This window comes from Meles meles, chromosome 7 (genome assembly GCF_922984935.1).
Source record: "Meles meles chromosome 7, mMelMel3.1 paternal haplotype, whole genome shotgun sequence".
Lineage (NCBI taxonomy): Eukaryota > Metazoa > Chordata > Mammalia > Carnivora > Mustelidae > Meles > Meles meles.
The window spans coordinates 75,341,499-75,367,351 of NC_060072.1; the positions used below are offsets into that span (position 1 = coordinate 75,341,499).

At 39.1% G+C, this 25,853-nt stretch overlaps 1 protein-coding gene across 6 annotated transcripts in view; it reads left to right on the top strand.

Annotated features, from left to right (window-relative positions):
- Window positions 1-25,853, top strand: part of FGD4 (FYVE, RhoGEF and PH domain containing 4) — a 207,371-nt gene that overhangs the window by 137,943 nt on the left and 43,575 nt on the right. For 5 of the 6 annotated variants that reach the window (XM_046011404.1, XM_046011405.1, XM_046011407.1 and 2 more), the window contains 3 exons: window positions 4,987-5,139; window positions 13,187-13,370; window positions 17,548-18,058. In XM_046011404.1, coding sequence (XP_045867360.1) covers window positions 4,987-5,139; window positions 13,187-13,370; window positions 17,548-18,058 — 848 coding nt within the window. Of the gene's footprint in view, window positions 1-4,986; window positions 5,140-13,186; window positions 13,371-17,547; window positions 18,059-19,798; window positions 20,029-25,853 lie in introns of those variants that run through there. The other variant, XM_046011409.1, reaches the window with a different exon arrangement.

Sequence of the window (25,853 nt, forward strand, 5' to 3'; positions counted from 1 at the left end):
ATGTTCAGTTAGCCACTGTGTAGTACATCATTAGTTTTTGATGTAGTGTTCAATGAATCATTAGTTACTTATTGTAACACCCAGTGCTCATCACAAAATCTAGGTATTTTAGGTAACACATGGGAAATACGCCCCTTATTTGAAATTATAGGACCAAAGGAGAGTTTTTGAAGAGATGATAAGAAAATGTTGTTGATAAATGTCTTTTAATATTCTTAGTGGAGAAACCTGGCAGATACCACCTTACCCAGGGTCCAGAGTTAATATCACATGTGATAATCACATTGATAACATGCCGTGATGTAATAGTGAGATGGTAACACAGTGAGATGGGCACATTGTCTCTATGATGTCCTGCCCTCAAACCCATAAACCCAATTTAATCATGAGACAACATTAGAGAAACTCAGTTTGAGGGACAGTCTACAAAATACCTAACTGTGACCCTTCATAAGTTCCAGCATCATACAAAACAAGCAATGACTGAGTAACTGTCTTAGGTTGGGTGCCATAAGGAGACGATGAGAACTAAACACAATGTGGTATTTTCGATTGGATCCTATAACAGACAAGGGATATTAGTGGAAAAATTGATGAAATCTGAACTGAATCTGTGGTTTAGTATTTTTTCAATATTAAATTCTTAGTTTTCATAAATGTACCATGGTTATATAAATGCTAATTTTAGGGACCTGGGTGCAGTTCCCTGTAAACCTGAAAATACTTCAGACAAGCTTTGGGGCAGGGATGCAGACCATGCCTGGGTGGCTCAGTTGGTTTAGCATCTGACTCTTGGTTTCCACTCAGGTCATGATCTCATGGGTTGTGAGATTGAGCCCTATGTCAGGCTCTGCACTCAGTGAGGAGTCTGCTTTAAGATTTCTCTCCCTGTGCCCCTCCCCTAGTTCATGCTCGCATTCTCTCTCTCTCTCAAATAAAAAATCTTTTTTAAAAAAGTAAGTTGTGGTTTTGTTTCCTTTTTTAAAGAATCTTTTTGCTCTGGACAATGTACCCCTGAAAAGTTTGTCTTCCCTAGAATACTACTTCTTACTCCTTAAGCCCGAGAGACCCTCTTGTCCCAAGGAGGGGAGTCCATTGAGCTTTTATAGACTTGAGACTTGGTGCAGTTGGAAGAGATGTCATGAATGGTTGAGACAGTATAGATATGTCCATAGCAAGGCCAGAAAGATGTGATCTGGGGGAATGGATACTATATAGGAAGAGAGCAAGCCTGAAGACTTACAGAACTGAGTGGACTTTGCTTTGAGATGGATGACTGTGAAAGAGCTATTTGAGAATGATTTGGCAAAATATAACAGTTCAACACAAAGTTTTCCAAATAGGAGACAAAGTCACCCTAACCAGTAAGAGGGATTATCTACCACTTACAAGTGATACAGAAGAAGACAGACAAACGAAAGTGAAGCTGTAGTGGTAACCTCTTCAGCTGCAGTCAAAGATGAGGCTGGATTGATTAACTGAAAATATCTGAGGCCTTTTGCAGTTAGTATATATCTAGACATTCCTTACAGGAGATGCAACCCAGCAAGCATGAATCAGTAACCCAAATGCAGAGGAACGCAGAATGGGTAGGATCGGTGGCTGAAAAGATCATCAACCCTCAGGAAGAGACATTATTTAAATAGGCCCTCTTCCCTCACACTAATATCATGTAACTGTTGTACTTTTATCTGAACCCAAGATTAACTGTTTAGTCACTCTTCTTGGTAAGCTGGACTCTAAAAGTTAATATTAAGTTCCTTGAATAGGTGAACCATCTGGTTGCAATTTTGTTTTCAGTTCCCTGTTACGCAATTGGCACCCAAATAAGAACTGCAAATGTTGAGTAGGCTGAGTCAGTCATAAACACTCAAAAAAAAAAAAAAAGTTTTGTTTTGTGTTGATATTCCAAGATTAGTTAGAAGATGAAATATTTAATGAAATGGCCCCTTTTTTTTTTTAAAGATTTTATTTATTTGACAACCAGAGATCAAAGTAGGCAGAGAGGTAGGCAGAGAGAGAGGAAGAGAGGCAGGCTTCCCGCTGAGCAGAGAGCCCAATGCAGGCTGAACCCCAGGACCCTGAGATTTTGACCTGAGCTGAAGGCAGAGGCTTTAACCCACTGAGCCACACAGGTGCCCCGAAATGGCCCTTTTTAAAATGGCACATTTCTTTACCATGATGTGTGTAACCTAGAGTAGTGGTCAGCAAACTTTTCCTGTAAAGGGCCAGATAGTAAATATTTTTGGCTTTGGGGCACCTGGGTGGCTCAGTCAGTTAAGCCTCTACCTTCCGCTCAGGTTGTGATCCTGGAGTCCCAGGGTGGAGTCCCACATTGGGCTCCCTGCTCAGCAGGGAGTCTGCTTCACCCTCTACCCCTCACCCTGCTCTCTTTCATATGCGTTCTCCCTCTCTCAAATAAATCTTCAAAAATATAATTTTGGCTTTGCAGCCACAAATGGTCTCTGTTCCCTATTTGTCATTGCTTTTTTTGTTTTTTCCTTAACCCTTTAAAAATGTGTTTTCTGTATCTTTCACCATATTTTCATACTTTGTGATAGTGGCTAAAGCTTGTAGACTGGTATTAAGCAATGATCTAAAATCAAGTTTCTGGCTGTAGATTTATTGCCGCTGACCAAAAAAAAAAAAAAAAAGTAAACCTGATTTCAATGATTTATAAGAAAATGAATATGTAGTTGATTTCTTACTGCAGGCATTTTGGCACATTCATGGGAGATACTCTAATAAATATGGGACTGTGTAAAACCCATCATACCCTGAAAGTTTGCTATCCAGAAATAAAAAGCCTAGTTTTAAATTTCAAGTTACTTATTCAAGACATCTTTTGTTTCTAAATAGGCTAGTTATTAAAGTAGTTTCATCTTTTAATATGTAAGTTGGTGATCTATTTTTCAAAGCTTCAGTATAATCTGTTTTCTCATTTAACCCATTAGCTACCTCCTTTTTATAGTTTTGCTGCTGTAAGTGGCATTCTTGCTTTCAGTGCCTCATTTTACAATCACATTATAGTTTGTGCCTCTGATTTGGAGCTAAACTCTGGCTTTTCACTGTTTTGTCCCAAGGCCATCCTTCCAGACCCCAGCTGGTGGCCTTTAGGCCCAAGAAGCCATCATTGGGGTCACTGTGGAACAAACATCCTAATGCTCCTAATAAAAGGCTGAGTCATTGGATATCATGCTACCGATTTTAGAGTTATACTTTGCCTCCCTCACATGGTTTTTCTAAAAAGGTAGATAGGATCACACATTTAAGGACTTGAGCTTTTATTTCTTCTGTTTGTATTTGTCATAACATACTGTCAAAAAATCTATAAATCGGGGCGCCTGGGTGGCTCAGTGGGTTAAAGCCTCTGCCTTTCGCTCAGGTCATGATCCCAGGGTCCTAGGATCGAGCCCCACATCGGGCTCTCTGCTTGGCAGGGAGCCTGCTTCCTCCTCTCTCTCTCTCTGCCTGCCTCTTTCCCTACTTGTGATCTCTGTCAAATAAATAAATAAAATCTTAAAAAAAAAATCTATAAATCTTGCATTCAAAGCCTTTGTTCTATTTGGCTAAACAGTGCTTCATCCAGCTGGCAGACCATTTGAGCAGAAGGGTGCCTGATGAAAACCCATTTACTTTGTTGTCCCACCGGATCTCTCAGACTTGTCGACAGTACTTGGAAGGGTTAAGACCTTCTAAAATTTGTTTTACCAAGATAAATTTCAAGGAGAACACAGAAAATAATAGCATGTGCAGTTTTTAATTAATACTGCTTAAGAATCAAAATAAAAGAGAGTCATTTTACTCAGTAAAAAGGTGATTAGGTTTAATTAGCAGTTCTTGTTTTGAATAATTAAGGCTTTTTATCTTACAGTTCTCTCTACGGATATTTGGATTCTGTAAAAATGAAACTATTTTTTAAAAAAGATTTTATTTATTTGACAGAGAGATCACAAGTAGGCAGAGAGGCAGGCAGAGAGAGAGAGGAAAGCAGGCTCCTCGCTGAGCAGATGGATGTGGAGCTCGATCTCAGGACCCTGAGATCACAACCCGAGCCAAAGGCAGAGGCTTAACCCACTCAGCCACCCAGGCACCCCTGAGACTCTATTAAACAGTGATGGTTTAAGTGGAATACTTTTATTTAGTTATCACAATATTCCTGGTAGAAATTTTACTTTCTCCTAAGCAGGGTCCAGTCTGTTGTTAATATCATCGTGTCAGCCAGAAGAAAGGGAAATTTAATACGAGTGGTATAAAGAGAAAGCAGTGGCATATGATTTCTTAAAAAGTCTCTGAAATTCAACAATTCACTTCTTGTATCAGGAACCGAACAGAAAATTGATCTATTTTCCTACGTCTTTGTCTTACGATATATTTCAGTCTCTTAACATTATAGAGTTTTGAACTGTAGATAAGATCGTATAATCTGTATAATCCTTTTTTTTAAAAAATATGCAGGTATTAGCTTGTATGTGTAGATCTGGAGTCTGAGTAAGCTCATGAGTGAGAGGGGTGTGTGTTCGTTTCTCACTGACCCATTCTTCTAGAGTCTTTAGGTCAGCTGTCACGTCGGTGCTTTCCTGCTTTGTTCTTTGGAGTCAATGACTGGTGACTGACTGGCTGCTGGAAAAGACACTTGAACAGATGAATAGTGGGGCCCTCCTGTCCTTGCCTTCCCCCGTAGCAGCTGCATTCTGCCCTTTCTGTGGCCCTGCAAGGAAAGGAGGGAGAGAGGGTGGGGGTGTGCATGTGTGCGTGTGTGCGCGCGGTGATCTCTGTCAGTATGCATTACAAGGTTTCTCGAGCACATGGAATGAGATCTTTCCCAAGAAATTCTGTCAAGGCCAGCACACACAGGAGATGTGTTGCTCTGCTTATTCTTAGATCTGTGATTGTTTTTGTTTCGTGGGGTAAGAAGAAATTTAACTCATGGGACATAGCTGTGTTCCACCTATTTACCTGTTCTTTCTTTTTGAACTCTTGCAGGCAGCAGTACCTGTCCAAAGATCACTGTTGTTCCACCTTATTTGAAAAGAAGCACGACCCCACAGGTTGATCAGAATGTATCTAACGAAGAGGCTCAGGGAATAAATGGAAAAACGCCTGCGAAACGCTCAGCTGCAAGTCCAAAGCCACAAGGTATGTTTTGGTGTTTGTTTTCTTTTTGTTTGTTTGTTTTTAATCAGGTTGGGTGTTTTGTTATTGAGGAAGGCTACCCAGAAAAATGATAACGACAAAAAAAGGGTTTTAAGCTTTAAATGGGAGATATTGGGTGGGGTTTTTTTTTTACCCAGGGAAAAAAATCAGTCTCAGGCAGAGTTGGGTATAAAACACTGTATACATTTTTCTAATATGATTCTTTTCTCATTGCAGAAATTTGCATGTCCCCTTAAGGGGACTATAATCACTTCATGCGTTATGCTTGACCCAGTACTTACTATTTGCATAATAAATGTGTGACAAATGAATGTCTACTGTCAGAAAGTCAGTGTGACTTGCTAGATGTCAGAGGATCTGTGAAACAGATAACTGTAAAACTGTGCTAAATATACTTAGTAAGAATGTGATTTTATACTATTCAGGAACTAGGGCTTGAAAATGCTTCTTAATAAAGTCATCTGCAGATACTAAAATAAACGGCTCCTCCATTCAAGAATTGAGCCGTTAATAAGGGGAAAGACAACTATGATGGTGGAAATCTTTGACTGTTTTGTTCAGGGACCATTTCCTTTTAGCAATAAATTTCTGGTGAACGGAGTATTAGCTTTGAGGAGCACAAAATTGCAATTTTGATGACAGAGAGCAAGGCTTTGGAAACATTAACACAAAGCTGAGCCCTACTGTGATTTAATGTGTAGTTTCTTCCCAATAGATTTTTATTTGTACCAAATGATGAACATTCAGCCAAGAAACAATACTGGGCATTTTCAGAATTACTACACTCTGGAAAAAATAAATTTCTATTTGATTTATGTGGTATTCACTTTTTGGTCTCTTTCTTGTTCTTTGAAAGAAAAGTTGTTACAGAGGCGCCTGGGTGGCTCAGTTGGTTAAGCAACTGCCTTCCGCTCAGGTCATGATCCCAGGGTCTTGGGATCAAGCCCTGTGTCGGGCTCCTTGCTCGGTGGGGACCCTGCTTCTTCCTCACCCTTTCCCTCTGCCTGCTACTCTGCCTGCTTGTGCTCTTTCTCTGTCAAATAAATAAATAAAAAATTTTTTAAAAAGTTGTTACAGAGAACACGTCATAAAAGAACAAGTGTTACTCTTTAAAGTTCTTACGTTTTTAGGATTTCTGAAAGAGTCTTAAAGGTGTTTAAATAGAAAGGGGCTTAAAATAGAATCTGACAGATTGTGGGACATTTTTCTTTTTGTTCTCACTACTAGCTATATTTATGGTAGTATGGGGGTAAGTCTATCAAGTGAAGTCAAATAATTGGTGATTCAAATGAATGACTCATTCATGAGTTCATAACCTTCTCTTTTGACCATATTCCTCCCCATGTAAATGATATGAATATGAACATAGAAATTTTTGTGATCATGATTTAAGCTATTTTATTTGCAAAATACAAAATTCCATCCTGCTTATTAGACCTGAGCTGACAAAGATCAAATGAAGTAAGAATATGAAAAACAAATGTAATTCAGTTTTATGTAATTGCCAGATCACAAACAGGAGTTTCATTATTTATATAGCCTTTTTGGGGAAGACGTTTTACTTCTTTGTGTTTCATAGTCCATTGAGATAAATTACACCAGTGTCCTTCTGAGTTGCTATGTGCCAAAATAATCATATTCCTTAGGGAGATAACACTTGATCTTGCTTTTGCTGTTTGGAATTATATTAAAGTCAATATACTGATATTTAAATACATTTATACTTCCTGTTCTGAATCTGGATTAATACATATAATTTTACAAAACTATAAGGGCTATTTCCAGGTATTAAATAAATCATTTAGAGAACCTTGTACTTTTTGAAAGTACTCTCACTCGTTGTTTGGTCCTTCCCTTGTTCCCCAGCTAAAATGTTAACCCCACTGTCACCTTTGACATTTCATATTTCCTCACACTTACTTAATTTTTTCTCATTCGCTATCATTTAACCTACTCTTTATGGCACTTCTCCATCTTAGTTTCTTTCTGCCTTTGTCCTGCAACCCCCCCATTGCATTGCAGGCCTTCAGTCGTCCTTGTTGAATGACTCCCTGATCCATTGCCATGTGTCCTCTACTTTGTTTTTACTGTTCTTTGTTTAAAACTTGGAAGAATGTGTGCTGTATAGAGAAAAACATGCAGGAAATGAGGTTACACCTTGGTATTGTCAGATCAGCTGCCAAACAAATTGGGCATTACTTACTTATGGGCCAAATAAAAGTGTTCCCCCACCCTCTAGTGGAGAGAAGCTTGCTTTTAATTTCTCCAAACCCTTAAGAATATTTGGGTGACTGAGGCAAAGAAAGGAAGGGATTATTAACGGGGACTTCCTGTACAGATCCAGGGATTATCACACTGACACCTTTATTCTCACTGCATGGCAAGTCCCCTACAAATTTATGATTGGTGAGCCTAGTGAGGCTTCAAGATCCATTATGTAACTTTAAGATTCTTACTTTATTTATTTTTAAAGATTTTAAGTTTTTATTTATTGAGAGAGAGAACAGATAGTGACAGAGATAGTGAGAGAGAACACAAGCAGGAAGGAGAGGGAGCCCAATGCGGGGCTCAATTCCCATCATGACCTGAGCTGAAGGTAAGCACTTAACCAATGAGCCACCCGGGTGCCCCTAATTGAAGATTCTTATTTTAGATAAGTGTTCTCAACTGGAGATAATTTTGCATCTCTCCTACCCCCACCCCATGGCCTGCACTTGACTTTTTTGCTGGACACCACGTGTGGCAGTTTCTGATGGCAGCTAGTGGGGAGAGGCTGGGGAAGCTGTTCAATATCATACAGTGCACAGGCCAGCCCCCCCCCCCCCCACAAAGAATTATCTGGCCTGAAATGTCAGTAGTTTGAGAAACTCTGATCTGGATCCTCAAAAGAGCTCATAGTTAAATCTTTTTTTTTCCCCCCTCCTGTGGAATGCTAATAATATCATAGCTATCATTTATTTTAGTGATATTTAAAAGGAGAGACAATATTGAGTACCTTTATTAATGGTGATTATGTAGTAATGTGTCTGGAACAACATTAGGTTTTTATTCTTATGTTTATTAATAAGTAAGTTATGAGGATATAGTATACAGCTCAGTGACTATAGTTAATAATACTGTGATGTATATTTGAAAGTCACTGAGAAAAGACCTAAAAGTTCTCATCACATGAAAAAATTGTGACTGTGTGGTGGATGTTAGACTTCAGTGATCATTTCACAATACATACAAATATTGAATCATATTATACACCTGTAATTCATACAATGTTGTATGTCAATTTTATCAATTAAAAAATACCAACAAGTAAGTATTTTTGAACAATTACAGTTTTAAAACAATGAAAGAGCTGAATTTTAGATTAGATAAGCTTCTATTTGAATCTAAGTAAGAGTCTGTTGCTTTTGAAATGGATTCCTTTAATAGTTAGGGCTTGTTTTGCCTCAGCCTCAGAAAATACCCTAAAGCCGTGGAAAACAATGGTTTATTCACTTCATATCAATCCTACCCTTCAAACAAATAAATTACTGAGCAACTTCCAACATAAGTCTTTCTTCTTGTTCACCACTTTCAATATCGGCCTATTTCCTGCCATGCTAGACATAAACTCAAAATAACTTCTTTAGCAATTAAAGCTAATAGTTCTTTTTCTCTCAGGAGCTTTGATCCACAGCTTTCTCCATAGTTGTTTATTTTGTAGAGCCCATATATCATCACTCATCAGTCATTAAATCTTAATGTTTAAAAAAGTTTCATGAACTTCGAAAACCACATTATTATTTGAATAATTTAAGTAAATGTGAGGTACTCAAACCTTTTTCGTTTGCTTCTAAAGTAAAGCATCCTATGTGTAATGTTCCGTTTTTAAAGTATAATATGTTATAAATTTATAACGTATTAAAAATAGCCATCTATGTAGGGCACCTGGCTGGCTTAGTTGATAGAGCGTGGGACTCTTGATCTCAGGGTTGTGAGTTCGAGCCCCACCTTGGGTGTAGAGTTTATGTAAAAATAAGATGGCCAGCTATTGTTTTCCATAGTAAGTAAAATGAGACTAATCAAAATCCACTGGTAATCCCCGAACTTAAGCTGGCGATTCATTTTTTTCATGCTCGGTAATTATCTTGGATGATTGGAAATTTTTGAATAAATTGTTTTGTTCTATTTACGGTCTGTAAAATTGGCCGCAATAGGGCCCATTTTCCTTACAGTCAACTAGATAACTCAAAGTTAGCATGTCCACAACTGGACTACCGACTTCTCAAAAAATTGCTTTATGTGTTGTGTCAGTTGATGACAGTTCATCCTTCCATTGGTTCAGGCCAAAGGTCTCCAGAGTCCTCCTTGGCTTCTCTCTCACTCTATCATACCTCACATTTATTCTATCAAGAAGCCCACTTTGAAAGCATACTGGAATCCTACCTTCTTCTAAGTACCATTATTTCAACTGAATTTCTGCACTAGTCTCCTGACTCTTCTCCCTGTTTCTGCCCCATTTCCACCCTGTTTCCTGACATTCTCAACAAAGCAGCCAGAGAGACACAGTTGGTTAGAAATCCTGTCATGTTACTCCTATGCACAGAACTCCAGTGAGTTCTCATTTCACTCAAAGTCACTCTCCTTACAGTGTACCACCAGCTTCTGCGTTGCCAAGTTACCAGACCCTCCCCCTGACCTCCGTACAGTCTCTTGCCTGCTTGCTGCTTTGGCTTCAGTCACATTGGCTTCCATTGCCTCTAGCTTGGTCTCTACTGGATGGAATACTCTTCCCAAAATAACTCGCTTAACTTCAAGTCTTCTTCAAATCTGAACTTTTCAAAGAAGCCCACTTTCAGTACCCTACTTAATATATACTGCAATTTGCCATTCTCCCCATTTCCTATACTCCAAATCCCTTTAAACTTGTTCTTGCATTAGCCCTCCCCCTTTTTTTCCTAGCTCTCACCACCTTCTCAGAAATGGTTTACTTACTAGCTTTTTGTTTCTTATCTTTCCTTTTGTTCATTGATAAGATCAAGTGCATAGAATTTAATAGTTATTCATTAAATACTGAATTAATGAAAAAGTGAAAATTTAACGAAACCCTGTAATAGATATGTTAGAATTTCTGTAGGATATGTATTTTGTAAATGTCGAGTTCTTAATGGTTCTGTTAATTTAAATTCCCTCCGAAATACATGAGATATCATATTGCTTGATATCCTCACTGACTCTTGGTATTGATTTAAAATTTCTGGTTAACCTGATGGGGCTGAAGTAGAATCCTATTTAGATTTAATTTTCATTTCCCTGATTATCAGTGAGGTTGGACACTGCTTTTCCTATTTACATCCATTGGGCTGCAGGGGGAAGAAGTAGTATGAGTTTAAGACAGATTCAGTGGAGGTGCTGATAGAACACCTAGGAGATGTCCAGGGAGCATTTGGAAATGTTGACCTCCATTGTGTAAACGATTAGAAATGTTGAGAAAGGGTGCAGGGGAGGGGAAGACAAGAGTCTTTTCTTTTTTTTTAATTAAAGATTTTATTTATTTATTTTGATGGACAGAGATCACAAGTAGGCAGAGAGGCAGGCAGAGAGAGAGAGAGAAAGGGAAGCAGGCTCCCTGCCAAGCAGAGAGAGCCCGATGCGGGGCTTGATCCCAGGACTCTGGGATCATGACCTGAGCCAAAGACAGAGGCTTAACCCACTGAGCCGCCCAGATGCCCCAACGAGAGTCTTTTTTACTCACCAGTTATGTTTTTTTGACCAAAGCACACATTATTTCCCCCTAAGGCAGTGTTTATGACACTGTAGCCATTCATGTGTCATCTTGAAATTTGTGTCATATACATGTAATATTTGTGTTCTTTTATTTAAAATGTGCATATTTACTTCATTTTCCATTTGGGTTGTCTCCCTTGATGAGATACCTCCTCTGTGCTTCTAAAATAACAGTACCCAGTGCCCACTTTTATCAACCTCGTTAAACTGTCTCCTCACTAGACTATGAAGTCCTTGATGACTTTTTTTTCCTTCACGTATTCCACAGATTCGCCAAACACTGTGTATGTGGTTACTGTGAATATTATCTGTGATCAAAATAAACTTGTTTCTTACCCTCACAGAACTCCAGCCTTGTGGAAGAGAAAGCTTTACATCTGTACTATACTTAATATTTTATTTCTGGTTTCTTTAATACTATTTATGACTACTTAATCATAATTTATTATAAGCACTTTGGAGACAAAGTACATAATGCTATGAAACAGTTTAGGTAGGTATAATTGAGAGGGGAGAAGTTAGTGGAATAATCTCTGAAAAACTGACTGACAACGTATTATTTGAGTTTTCTAAGCATCTAACAGTGTCTGATATGTAGTAACTAATGTTCACAGAGTAAACTCTAGGTGGATGTATTAAAACAATTTTATAACAATTTTTGTAACAATTTTTATAGAATTATAAAGAACACATTCACTTCCTTTTTTGAATATTCTAATTAGGAATGTTGAAATTATTCCTAATATTAAAACTGCTTGTGGGGGGGGTGATATTGTCATAGTTTGCTATTTTGGTATAATTCTACACAGGAAATTTTTCCTTAAAATTAACAAATATCACACTTATATAAGTCCCTTCTTTCTCAGTAGATACTGTATTTAACCATCCCCCCTGAGCATTTCTTGGAAAATAACACCATTTCCATAAAAAGAAGCATGCCTTTTTTTAATTGGGATTTTCTTCTGGTGTTGAAAGGGAATGAGGTGAATTAATTGTCATACCTGTAGCATATTTTTTTCTTTCTTTGTAAGAATTGATAACTCACATAGAAATGATGACATCTAGGCCAGTGAGCATCAGGCAACTGTCAGCCGAGTTTATAGAAGAAATAAAAGGACTGAAAACCAGGGTAACCAGCTGGGGGAAAATGGGGCATGTAATTAGAAGGAGACATGATTCCCTACCCTTCCTTGGGAAGTCAGAACAAAGATTTAAAAAAAGAAAAAAAAGGAATTTATTTGATTTGTTAGAACCAGTTGTGGAAAAATGCATACAAGTTATATAATCCTTTACCCAGAATGTTAATCTAAGAGGAAAATTATATTGGTTTTCAAAATTGAAGTAATTCCTGTACTGATGAAGCAGGCACTTAGAGTATATTTTCTCCTCTACAGAATTTCTCATCTGTTAGAGAAATTCCATAGATTTTAATATTTCAGGAAATGATCTGTTAACTGAGGGAAGGACTTACTACTAAGCAAATAATTTGTGGTATAGTAATGCAAGCCAACTATTAACATAGCAGACAATAATAACAGAACTCCCATAACCCCCTATTGCTGGTTTTATAATTGGGAGCAATGCTGACAGAGGAAGGAACTAGAGTCTGGGTACCAATCATAAAATCAGATCAGCCTTATTCCTCTAGGGCAAGCACTTAACCTCTCTCAACCTTCACAGACCTAAGAGGTACATAATGCTACCTATCTCAAAGGACTGTAAAGTGAAAATTTTCATCTAAGGTCAAATGCAGTCAGGAGCTTTTGTTAAATGGGAAGATGCTATAGTAATTACTGTAGTCTGATATTGTTTTATTGGCTTTTAGGTCTAATTTACTAGCTCTGGATTCTATTATATTAGTTATTACTCTATATTTAGAAACTCTGTTTCATAACAAGCAGTGTATCCCTAGGAATTAGTTTCAAAGTTAGTACTTTCTTTTCTCTGTTTAGATAAATAACTGCCATGTTATCTCTAATAGACGTTGGAAGTTCACAGCAATATGTAGATGGCTAGATGTTTAATAAAGCCATATTTAAAATGATTTAAAATTAAGAGAACCGCTTGTATCTTGAAGATGGGATTTATAGAGGAGGACACAGCAAACGTCCTAGATAGAGATCCCTTGGTTAAGATTCAGTACAAATTTGACAGACCCCTTTACAAAAATTTGATAATGCTGAAGATTTTTGCACCCAGGCCATCAGTTTCATTTGTTATGGAATACGTATCCATGAAATACTGAATTCTTTTAATTCTTCTACAGTGCCTCCAAAGCCATTGCATCTGCAGAATTCACCTTCGTCCAATATACACCAAACCCCCAGGCATAAAGCTTTATCTAGTGAGAAACCAAGGATGGAGGAAGTTAAACCTGCCTCTGCTTCTTGTGTCTCAAAAGAAAAACCCAGTAAGGTATCAGATCTCATCAGTCGCTTTGAAGGAGGCAGGTAAGAGCTAATTCACAATGGGAAGAAGAGGAGGGAAGAAAGCTGGGCTGTGTGTGTGTGTGTGTGTGTGTGTGTGTTTTAAGATGATAGAGTAATAGATTTTCTAAATCATAAGAATTTGATTCTACTAGGTTTGGGAGGCCTTTAGAAAGAGTAAATTTTAAAAATACTTAAACTTGCTCTAGTATGAACTGTCATTCCCTGTGTGCAGCATGGTCTCCGCCGCCAGCTTTTTCATCACATTGTGTGTGGTATAGATCAATTGATAATGCGCTCTCATTTCCTTTGTATCTGCCTGTGTCACGTTGTGTTATGCCTTGGGGTCATGCCGTGGGTAGCTAGATGTCTGGGTTGGGAAAGCAGGAGGTTGTCTCTCCTTGTTTCTCACTGTGCATGCTTCTAACTGTAATTTCTGCTGGTCTGTGCCATCTCTGTGGCCTTCTTTCTGACCCACTTTTTATTTAACATGAGTCTTCAGTATCCATTCAGCCCCCATACCCCTATCCCCACTCCCTCGTATCCTACTAGGTTTTGTGAGGAGACATTGCCAATAGCAAAATAAGTTTCAGTTTTGTATTTTATTAGATATAATTTTATATTCTTTAGTCTTAATGTTTCAAAAAAGGTAGGTAAAATATGAATTTCTCACTTAAAGATAAAAAGAAACTCCCATAAGTTGTTTTTCTCCTTTATGACCTCAATTGCTTTTTCTTAGAATTCCCATTGCTGACATAAATAGAATTTTTATAAAATTTTAATCAGAAGTATTTTAATTTATCTGTCACCAGAAGTCTGTATTTAATTAAACAATGTATATAAACTCCCTTTCATCCTTGAAGCCAAATATTTCCATTCATTGCAGTGTAATATTTGGGAATGGTTTCCTGCTAGGTGATTACATTATTTATTTGCAGGATTTATTGTTATGTGCATAGTGGATCATAGCTTGGAAATACTTCAGAAATCTTCTGAAAATTGTGACCAAGTACAAAACTGCAGTGTCCTTCATTTAAAATGAGACTATATTTAGAAAAAAGTTCTTAAGAAAAGTAGTTCAGAAGCCTGTCTTCATTTTCATTCTCAATCAATTGTGGGAACTTGAGTCATAAATATTTAAACTTCAACATCTCTCCCTCTAAAGTAGGAATTTTAATACCTTTGCTATCTTAAATTATAGTAATCTTTACCAGAATGATTTTTTTTAAAGATTTTATTTATTTATTTGGCAGAGAAATCACAAGTAAAGAGGCAGGCAGAGAGAGAGAGGGGGAAGCAGGTTCTCCACTGAACAGAGACCCCGATGCAGGACTCGATCCCAGGACCCTGAGACCATAATCCTAACGGAAGGCAGAGTCTTTAACCTGCTGAGCCACCCAGGCGCCCCTACCAGAATGATTTAATTGCACTTTAAATTTTTTTTCCCCCCTCAGGGCAACTTGATTCAGTAGCGCAGGGTCACCTTTCAATATTTGCAGTTCTCAGGGCCATGTCCAAAGACTGCATAATATCTGGGAGGGCTGGAGCCCTAAGCCCTGTCTATAGTGCATACCAGATTTGGGGGCAGGTGTGGGAAGCCCTTAATAGGTCAGTATTGAAAAGGTTGAGCCTTCTGGTTCTCACCATTTTGGTAACCCACTGTTTGCATTCCTGTCCATACACAACACAAAATGTACACAGTTTTTCTGCCTATTAGTACCAGTTTTCTTTTACTCTTTCAGACCTCACAGATTCAAAGTCATTTTTCGATGCAGAGTTTGAAGGTTGTATCTAAGGAGTGGTGTGTTGTAACCTAGACATTTTAAGCAAACTTATTCTAAGTACAGATAGGCTGTAATGTGAGTATTTTGGCAAATCTGGTGAAGGAGGGTGTTACTTGTAGCAGTCTACTGCCAATATGAAAAATGATTATGTGCTCTTAGTGAGGTATTACTGGTAGGAATTGACCCTAAAAGTGTGTGAATGGGTTAGTGTTGCACTGAGTCTATAGGACTTGAATGGGAAGTTGTATTTCCTGTTGAGTGATGTCCATATGCCTACGGTATGTGTAGCTTTCAGGTTTTACCCAGTTGTTACAGTTTAAAGTAGCATTTTGGGGAATAGGAATTCAGCAGACTGAATTACCGCCATAAACTGACAGGAAGAGTGGGGTCATAGGTTACCAACTATTAGAAAACACTATGTACCAGACTATATATCAGAATTTTGCTCTTTGCAGTAATGCAAGTATGCAGGCTACTCACCTGCTCCTTGTTCCCTCCTGCATGTTCTAGTGTATTACAATGTGGGGTTAAGACCATGGATTTAGGGGCGCCTGGGTGGCTCAGTGGGTTAAAGCCTCTGCCTTCAGCTCAGGTCATGATCTCAGGGTCCTGGGATCGAGCCCCGCACAGGGCTCCCCGCTGAGCCCTGAAGGCAGAGGCTTTAACCCACTGCTTCCTCCTCTCTCTCTCTCTGCCTACTTGTGATCTCTGTCTGTCAAATAAATAAATAAAATCTTTAAAAAAAAAAAAAAAAGACCATGGATTTAGAGTCAGACTTCGGGGTCAGACTCTAGCTGTATCATTTCTTAGCCGTGTGACATCACCTTATTATGCAAGTTTCTAAGCTTCAATTTCTCTATTTTGGGGTCCTGTTTTACAATTATTATGAGGTTGAAGCAAATAATGTAAAGAATACCATGCATTTTCTGGCACTTAATAAATGCTAGCGGCTGTTGTTGAATGACTGCCACGATCACCATTACAGTTACTATTACCGATCATTGATCCCTGACCACTTTCCAGATGCCCAGCACTGTGCTACAAAGTGGGAATAAAGCAGGGAACAAGATAGGCGTGATCTGAACCCTCACAGATTTAGTCTGTATTCGTCTTGTCTCCTTATTAGGTCATAGGGAACCTCTCCAAGATTGCAGCCCAGAGATATTTATGTTTTTCCTCCCCCGGAATCCTAGATTAAAATGTTATGCAAACATTTACATAGGGACATTGTAATTTATTGGCAGTTAGGTTCTATTGTACTATTAGGGTTATATATATAATATCAAGTAATAACAAGGGCTTTAAGGAAAACTAAACGAGATGTGTAGTTTATGGTAGAGTGCACTTAGAATAGATAGAATAATCCAAGAAAGCCTCTTTGAGGTGAACATGTGAGCAGAATCCTGCATATTGGGAAGGAGTCAGCCACCCCGATGTCTTGGCAAAGGTCATTCTGGGCAGAGAGAAGAGCAGCTGCAAAGACCCTTAGATGCACACACTGGCTTGTTGGGAGTGTGGGAACAGCAGGGAGACAGGACTGGCAAGAGATGGTGAGTGAAGACAAATAGAACTGAATGGAGCGGGGCGCGTGGGTGGCTCAGTGGATTAAACCGCTGCCTTCGGCTCAGGTCATGATCTTGGGGTCCTGGGATCGAGCCCCGCATCGGGCTCTCTGCTCAGCAGGGAGCCTGCTTCCTCCTCCCTCTCTGCCTGCCTCTCTGCCTACTTGTGATCTCTCTCTCTCTCTGTCAAATAAATAAAATCTTTAAAAAAAAAAAACAAAAACTGAATGGAGCTAGGGCAAGTGAGGGCTCATGTGTACAGACTCCTAGGCCAGGGGCAGGAGGCCAGATTTACCTTCTAAGTGTACAGGGTGCCCTGGGAGAGTTTGACCTCTGCGGTTGACCTGGAGAAACTGGGTTTGAGAGGATGGAGACTGGAGGCTGAGAGGTCAGTTAGGTAATGGCAGCAGGGCTAACAACATTTTTGAGACTGTGTTCTGCTTTGTAAACAGAAGGAACTTTTGATTTCTAACCTGTCCTAAATTGGGATCTGAAGATAACTTGTTTTTAGTATGTACAAAAGTAAAAATCTTGGCAAAAGATGGCTTTCACTATAAATACTTCTTCTCACATTTCAGTCCTTACTGATGTGCCCTATTGACAAACAGCGCAAGGAAATGTTCCAGACCCTATTGCAAATGTTCGGTCTTCCCATCTTTACTTAGACGTTTACTTAAGTGTGTGTAGCATCCCAAGAGACTGTGAACTATGCCCAACTATTCCAATTCACGTTTCTAAAACCCTCAGAGGAAAAGTCTTCACTGAGTATCTCCTTTCCACTGGAATAAGCTGGTCTGTCTTCTAGAACCTTTCCATGCCAGGGTTCACATGCTTCTCTTGTATTTTATCTTTTAGCACATTATCAAATTACAGTGATTTGAAGAAAGATTCTGGTGTGAACCTGAATGTTCCTAGGACCCCAGGAAGGCACGGACTGACAAGCACCCCTCAGCAAAAGCCCCTCTCCCAGCACCCACCACCGAAGCCGGAAAATGACACAGATCCAACTCAGGTTGTACAGACTGGTGTGGCTAATGGTGTGATAGCTGCACAAAACCAGATAGAATGGGAGGAGGAAAAAGCAGCCACTCTTAGCCCAGAAACTCCAGTTCGAGCTCTGGAACCGTTGCTTGTTGTGAGCCTAGTGAACGGAGAAGGAGAGGAGGAAGCGACCACAGGCCCTGCATCCCCCACAGCAAAGGACGATGACGGAAATGCTGCTGACAGTAGCTGCAGGACTCCCAGGGTCAGCCAGGTGCTCCCCCTGGAAGAAGGAAGGACAGACACGGAAGCCCAGGTGCAAGATCGGGAAGATGGAGAAAGCCCTCTGGAATTGGACCAGCTGGACCAGCACCCCGAGATGAAGGTAACACCTGGGACCGGGTCATAAGTAGTGGAAGCACCAACTGCTCCACTGGTTTTAAAACTCTACCTACTAGCACCGGTGAAATGAATGAGTCAGATCACCTGCACCACCAGTTAAACAGTTTCTAAGCTTTAGCTGCTAATGAATGTTACCCCTACTCTATGAGGAACTATTTCGCTTTTTCTGGTGCAGTTTCTGTTGATCTTTCTATTATGATTTCAAGAGTCAGAACATTCTGAAGACATCAATATAGGAAAACCACAAGCTTGTTGTTTTTACTTAGAGAGGAAGAAAATATTCTTTGTTGCTCTAGATATAAGGGCTAGATCCCTAATATTTATGGACTAAGCAAGAGGAAATTGTGTAATTTTCGCTTTTCACACATTTCTAGTCTAGCCCTGGAAGAGTAACTTGCACTAGCACATATTTCATTTAAGGACACAAATATGGGAGTGCTCACAAATTATTCCACAGATTGTAACCATAACTCTTTCTAGGCTTCTAATTGTTTTTGTCTTTTTAAAAAAATTTCTAATTAGTATAGTTTTAAAACAGTCGACTTAATCTTGGATTTAGAAGCCTCTTTAAAGATCATCGTAGGAGCCGCCTGAGCGGCTCAGTCGGTTAAGCGTCTACGTTCAGCTCAGGTCATGTCCCGGGGTCCTGGGATTAAGCCCTGCATTGGGAATTGTTGCTCAGCGGGAAGCCTGCTTCTCCCTCTCCCTCTCCCCCTACTTATGTTCCCTCTCTCTCTGTGTCTCTCTCTGTTAAATAAATAAATAAAATCTTAATATATATATATATATATATATATATATATATATATATATAATCTATATATATATAGAACTAGGGACAGTTCCAGAAAGCCGAGGTGATTTTTCAGGTCACAAAAGCCTGGACCCTTGTGCCCTGACTGACAGGCTAATATTTGATACAAAAATATCACAAACTTAAGTGCCTAAACGCAGGAAGCATCAACGAATACAGCATCCACGAATAATGTACTAGAGAGAGGGGAAGCTCTGGCAAGCTAGAAGTTTCGATCCTTTCCAAAGAGGGCTTCAGTTCAGTGAAACTGATTCAATGGCATATCTGTCCGTGTGCAGAATCTAAGCTTAATAGGAGCTGATTTCCTGGTGAGATACATTCCTAATTCACCTGGGCTACAGAGAAGCTTTGATACATTCTAGGAAAAAGACCATTGCATTTGTATTCTTTATTTATGTCAATAAGATTCTTTGGAGGAATTAATAAATACAACTTTTACAAAATACCTGGAATTTCTCAGATCAAAGGTGCAATAATATAAGCATCATCATATAGTTCACTGGAAGACAAAGTTGTTTATGTGTCTGAGGACCAAAAACAAACAAACAAACAAAAAGTTCCCATTGCTCAGTTTCTCTTTTTAATTATAAATATCAGTTTGTGTAGGAGAGTTGAGAATTGAAAATTTGGCAATTACAGGAAAATCTGTCAATGACAAATCTAAGTTCTAAATTTATTTAGGATTTTTTATGGTGCTGTGCCTTAAGTGACATTAACAAAGGGAGAAATTCAAAAGGACTGGTACTAAAATATCAGAGTAAAAAAGCAATTGATGTATTTACAACTTTAACTAAAATGAAATCCACGTTAGGGGACAGCTCTTACTAACCCTGAAAAAGGTCTCAAATAGACAAAAGACAGGGATTTATTTACTTCCAGTTAGTGAATAAATTTTAAGTGCTGACTGTCAGGCAGGGAAAGTTTAAATAAGGAAGTGGGTGGAAGAAAAGTGAGTCATACTGGGTAAAGTTATCTGAAACATTAAAGAGACAGAGCCCTGCAAAGTCAGTCTCTCCACTACATCTTGAGGTGGTGCCGCTGTGCTTGAACCATGGTGAACAGAAGAGGAGGTTAGAATCAAGAAGCTCGAGACTCCTTTAATAGTTGGGATGATGCCACCAGCAAGTGCTTATAAAGCAGTAAGAACTATTGTTATTAATATTTTCATTGGTCGTGCCTTTGGTTACTGGGTAGTACTTTTTTTCCCCTGACCTATATTATTATCCGTACATTCTCATAGATGAGTCATGTTTGGTTTGGGAGAGACTTGAATAGGGGCTTTGGTATTAACTAGTGCAATGAAGTAGCCCAGCTGGCCTTTCTCCCATATGGGAGTGAGTAGTGGACAGCACATGCTGTGTGTAGGAACAGAAGTGCAGTTCTCTCTGTAGAGCTATTGATACAAAATACCACATGTGTCTCTCATCTGAAAGGGAGTACTGGGGCGGGGCGCCTGGGCGGCTCAAGTCGGTTAAGCTCTGCCTTCGGCTCAGGTCATGGTCCCGGGATCTTGGGATCGAGCCCCATGTTTGGCTCCCTGCTCGATGGGGAGTCTGCTTCTCTCTCTCCTGCCTCCAGCCCCCCTGCTTATGTGCTCTCTCTCTCCCGCCCTCTCCCTCTCTCTCTCTCTCTTTGTCAAATAAATAAATAAATGTTGTTTTAAAAAATAAAGGGAGTGTTAGGATTTAATTTCTATGTGGTGATAATATGTTCTCCTTTGTTGCTCTGGTGTCTGTTACATTGCCTTTGTTGAAATACACAAATATAAATGTTAGTAATGTTAAGGTGGTAAATTTTATGTGATATATATATTTTGTCACAGTTAAAAAAGAAAAATGAAATGTTAAAAGTAAGTTAGTCTTATATAGTAGAACCACTGGAACCAGGAAGTTTGGGTGCTACTTCTGGCTCACCCACTAACTAGTGGTATGACCTTAAACAAATCAAATTATTTGTGCCTTTAGTTAAAGGATATTAACTGGGTGTGATTGTAAAGCCCTTTTCAGTGATACTGTAATAATCACTTTCTGCTTTTGTTGATGAGTATCTTCCTTTGTTAGCATAGCCGGTATTGCCAGCTGCCTCTTGAACTGTCTAATGTATCAAATCTCTTAAGATATAAAGGAATGTCTGGGTTTCACTATGCAGGCAACTGAAAGAAATTACTTCAGTCTTTATATAACTCAAGGTAGAGACATCACGATAGTCTTAGCTAAGTTTAAGCCAGTATTAAATGTAATGGCTGTTTCTTAAATGCCTGCCAAGAATGGGAGAAGGAGGGATTGGGGGATGATGGGGTAGGGGCAGAGTAGAATTGCAAAGATTGTCCAGAAAAGCAGATACACACTAAAATAGATCTTGAACAGTCAATGAGAACTGACTTGAAAATTGTCTCAGCTTGAGTAACTTTCACTGATATCTGATGTATTATTGTGATCAAGAATCACTTCAATGGTGAGTACAGAATATTGTTACTTTTACTGTGTAAAAGATAATACCTACCTCATTGAAACTATTGTTCTTACCATACTTTAGCAAAGCTACACTTTTCCAATATTTAAACTTTTTGCAGCATCAGTGATCTCGAATATAGCCAGACACCTTAAAGTAAGCAGATAGATTTTTTTAAAAAACCTCTGAAGTAAAGGAAAATTGTGAGCACTTTGTGCCACCTTTAGCTCTTACCCATAAGGTGTTATCAGTATCTTTAAATTAAGGTGAATTTTGTGTTACAAGAGATTAAAAGACTGAAGTCTGCTAAGGGGGAGTTGTCATTAGAAGGAAACCTTAAAACCCCTAAGCGACAGGGGGCAGGAAACTGTCACATGTGCCTGCATACTTGAGGGCTTCAGTACTTCAGGGGTAATAGTATTATAATCCCTGTTTGGCAAGACTGATTTGGGTTATCATAAATAGCTTAACTATATTAAGAGACTCAGGTAAATGGGTCAGGACATTTTAGAATGAATTTCATTTAAGGATGGATTTTTTTTCTCAGATTTATGTGCTTCAGTGGGTAAGCTTCATTAGAAATGCATTAGTATGGAATGCATTCATTGATTACACCATTTAATAAACACTTCTTTTTATAGTTTTCATGAGCCTTTTAACACCTAAGATCTGCTTTAACAGGTTGTAGTTGTAGATCTCCCTGAGACTTAATAGCGTTTCCTTCCTCTGTATTTCATATTGTAAGCCAACTATAAACCTGCAGATGTATGCTTTCTAAGACTAAAGCTGATAGAAATTACAAATCTGCTATTGGCAACATAATAATAAGTCTAATAATAGCAGTTTTATCAAGAATATTATAGACCTTTTATGTTATTTTTTTTTAAGATTTTATTTTTTTATTTGACACAGAGAGATCACAAGTAGGCAGAGAGGCAGGCAGAGAGGGAGGGAAGCAGGCTCCCTGCTGAGCAGAGAGCCCAATGAGGGGCTCCATCTCAGAACCCTGAGCTGGAGGCAGAGCCTTAACCCACTGAGACACCCAGGCGCCCCTACAGACACCTTTTAAATTAATCCTTCATTTCACCAAAAATGAAAGAAATTATATAATAAGGTGAGGAATTGATGAAGATAGAAATTTGATACAACTGATAGAGAATTGACAACATAGAGATTTATAGAAATATTTTTTTTGAATTAAGTTTTTTTCCTAGTGCCTTGTCTTTTAATTACCATTTTACTTATTTTTAACATAAGCCTTGAGAGTTTAAAACCTTTGAACATACTCAAAAGTTAAGAAGATAATCATCTCTTAAGGAAAAGAATGACAGAGAATCAAATTTAGAAGTAGTACAAATAGAAAACAAATGCTATAGTCCAGGTTAACTCACTTTCCTTTTTTTTTTCTTTTAATTTCACTTAATTATGAACCTTAACACTGGTGATTTTGCAGGATATAATATATGCTATCAGAGTTTTCTGTGAGTTAAATATAATGCTAACCTTGGTTGTCTCTTCCTTATGATGGGCTACGTTCTTTTTTTTTGTGAGGCTTTATATTTCTTTGCTCACTTCTTGAAAAATAAAGGGGGCAGCTGTTGAGATCATGTTAGACCTGAAGACAAATAATAAGTTACTCCCTAGCTATTTCTTCTCTTGCCAACTCAGCTTCCATTCTGAGAATGTAAAAGACGGCAGAAGCAATGGAATTATCTAGCTTCACTAGTCAGTCTTTGTTGTTGCTGGTATTATAGTGAAAGTTCTCACTTAGAACTGAATGGTGAATTTAGAAAATTCTTTATTTTGTGGAGGCTCCATTTAGTATAGTGGAAAGGTGTAAGAAAGTAAAAAATGAACTTCAAAGAGACTGTACCTGAAAAAAACACCTGTTCCATTTGTAAGTTCAGTCTGTGGGGCATACTGTGCTAGGTGCTAGAAACAAATGAACAAGACATACCCCGCCTCTAAAGCCTCAGTCTACACAGTAGAGAGACATAAGTAAATCCCCATGCTATGGTATGATCCATGCTTCTCAAACATAGATAAGGAATGACCTGTGCCTGGGAGAGGGCTGACTGGGGGGGGGGGGGGGGCAGACTGCTGAAAAGCAGTTGAATTTAGCTTAAAGCAAAGTGATGGGGAGGTTGCTGAGTAGTTGAGAATGGACAGGAATGTGGTGAGATAGGGAGGAGTGGCTGTATCTAGTCAGAGACAAGTGGATAGTTGCCATGTTTGTAGGTGTCTCTGGCCTGATAAGAAGAGGCCAGAGGGCCAGAGAATTGTGTGTAGAAGGATGGGTTTAAAAAGAAAACATAAGCTATGGATTGCAGTGGGTTTGTATGCTTAAACTGTATTGTTCCTTGCTGAAAACAGTGGGTTTTTTAAATTGTGGGGAAAAGTTAGTAATCCTTATAGAAAAATCAAGAAAATGCAGCCAAGCATAGAAAATACAAAAATCACCATATTTCCATCACTAAAGCAGAGAGCTGCTTTAGTATTTAACATTCCAGCTTGTTTTTCTGAGCTGATTTGGGGGGGGGGGAGTTTTTTTTTCAATAGCCTACTATATAGTCATTCTGCATCCTGTTTTGTAGGATTAAACATAGGAGTTTTCCTGTGTTATTTCAAACTTTCCATAAGTCTAATACTATCTGGCCCCTGACCTCTGAGGCACTTAATTAAAGCATGGAAGTGGCATGATTATACATCTGTGGGTTTTAGAGAAATGAGTCAGATGAAAGGAAAACAGATGGAGCAGTTGTAAGCAACCGCAGTAATCCAGGTGTGAGGGGATGAGGTCCTGGACGGATGCGGCAGTGGGTTAGGACAAGGAAGAGAGATTTCTGAGGGCCTCCTGGATGGAGGTAGGGAATGAGTCATGTTCAACTCCTAGCTTGGATGAAGTGGCAGATGGTGTATCACCTACTGAACTACAAGGGAATAGAAGGAGCAAACGTATTTGGGAGGGCAAAAATTTAATTGGGTTTAGACATACTGAATTTGAGGCACTGGCGGACTGTCCTCCTGAAGGTGTCTCAGACAAAAATGAAATACTCTGGAGACGTTTACGGTCACCTGGTTAAGGATGAAGAGTTTAGATTTAAAAGAGATGAGTTCACACTCCAGCTTTGTCACTTACCAGTTAGGTGAACCCAGACGTAGTACCTTACTATAATTCGGCAGGTCTTGGTTTCTCACTGTGTTCATGAAGTAGTTGAGGTGGCTGACAGGAAGGAACGTAATTGTGTTTGGAATGATGGGAGAGAGTAGAGTTGCTAATTAGGTGAGTTTTGTGCTACTGAGTTTATGGTACCTGTAGGACATCCGTTTGGAGACATTAATGAAGCAAGTGGTAATACAGATCTGGAGCTCAGGAAAGAGGATGAGAATGTAAGAGGATGTACATAAGGGTGTGATTAATATTGCTAAAATAGAATGTGCAGGAACAGGAAGAGAAGGGCAAGGACTGAGCCGTGGAGAACACAAACATTATCAAAAGGGGAACATACTGAGTTGTGTGAGAGGAAAAAGAAGAGAGAGCAATGTCCTGAGAACCACAGGATTTGGGGGAGGGGGCACAGGATTATTGATGAGCTTATGAGAATGGTCGTCATTTAGAATAAGGAATCTGGAAGCCTTTGCCTTACTGGGACATTGTAGCTAACTAGCTCAGAGAACCTGGGTAACCAGATTAAAAGCAGTACATTTACATTGCGCATATACTGTTTGCAAGGCACTGCAGAAAGTACAAAGAGGAAACAGCTGAAAAGGAGTATTGAGATAAATAACCCTCGTGTAAGATATCTTGAGTTAAAGGGGAAAAGAGAACTCAAAGATAAAGTCAAGGTTCAGAGCATGGCTGAGAGGGTGAATTCTTCCTTGTTAGCATAAATCAAGGAATAGGGAGAGTCTAGAACTCAGTGAGATACTAAGACTATAGTTTAGAGGTGACTCTTAGGCTTGGTGCTGAATGTGTCCATTAGGGAAGCCCCCCAGAGAGGCCAGTGAGATAGCCTCCAGGGGTTGAGGACAATGGAAAAGGTTAGGTCTCATGGTGACTTGTGACTAAGATTCTGAAGGCCAAGGTCAAAGGTAGTGGGCATAATCAACGGGTCTCCCCAGCATTGCTGAGTGGCCTGAAACTAAAAAAAAAAAAAAAAAGATCAAAGGTGCAGTGGGAGTGAGGCAAGTTCTGCAGATCAGCAGTACCAAGAGAACAAGGAGTTAATGGAGTCAAAGATGGAGTTTAACAGCATGTTGACATGAATTCAGGAGGTTTGGGAAAGCGAGGTGTTTGGACATCACAATGCATATAAAGACACTGTTTGCCATAGGTGGGAGAGAAATGGAAACGCCAGATCTTAAAAACACAGCCATTGTTGTATGTGCCTTAAAACAAAACTAAAGAAAATAAAACAAAAGCAATATACCATAACCCTGGGGGTCAGAAAGACAGGCTCAAAAGGCAGACTTTCTAGGTTTGCAACCCAGCTCAGCCACTTACTTACTAGTT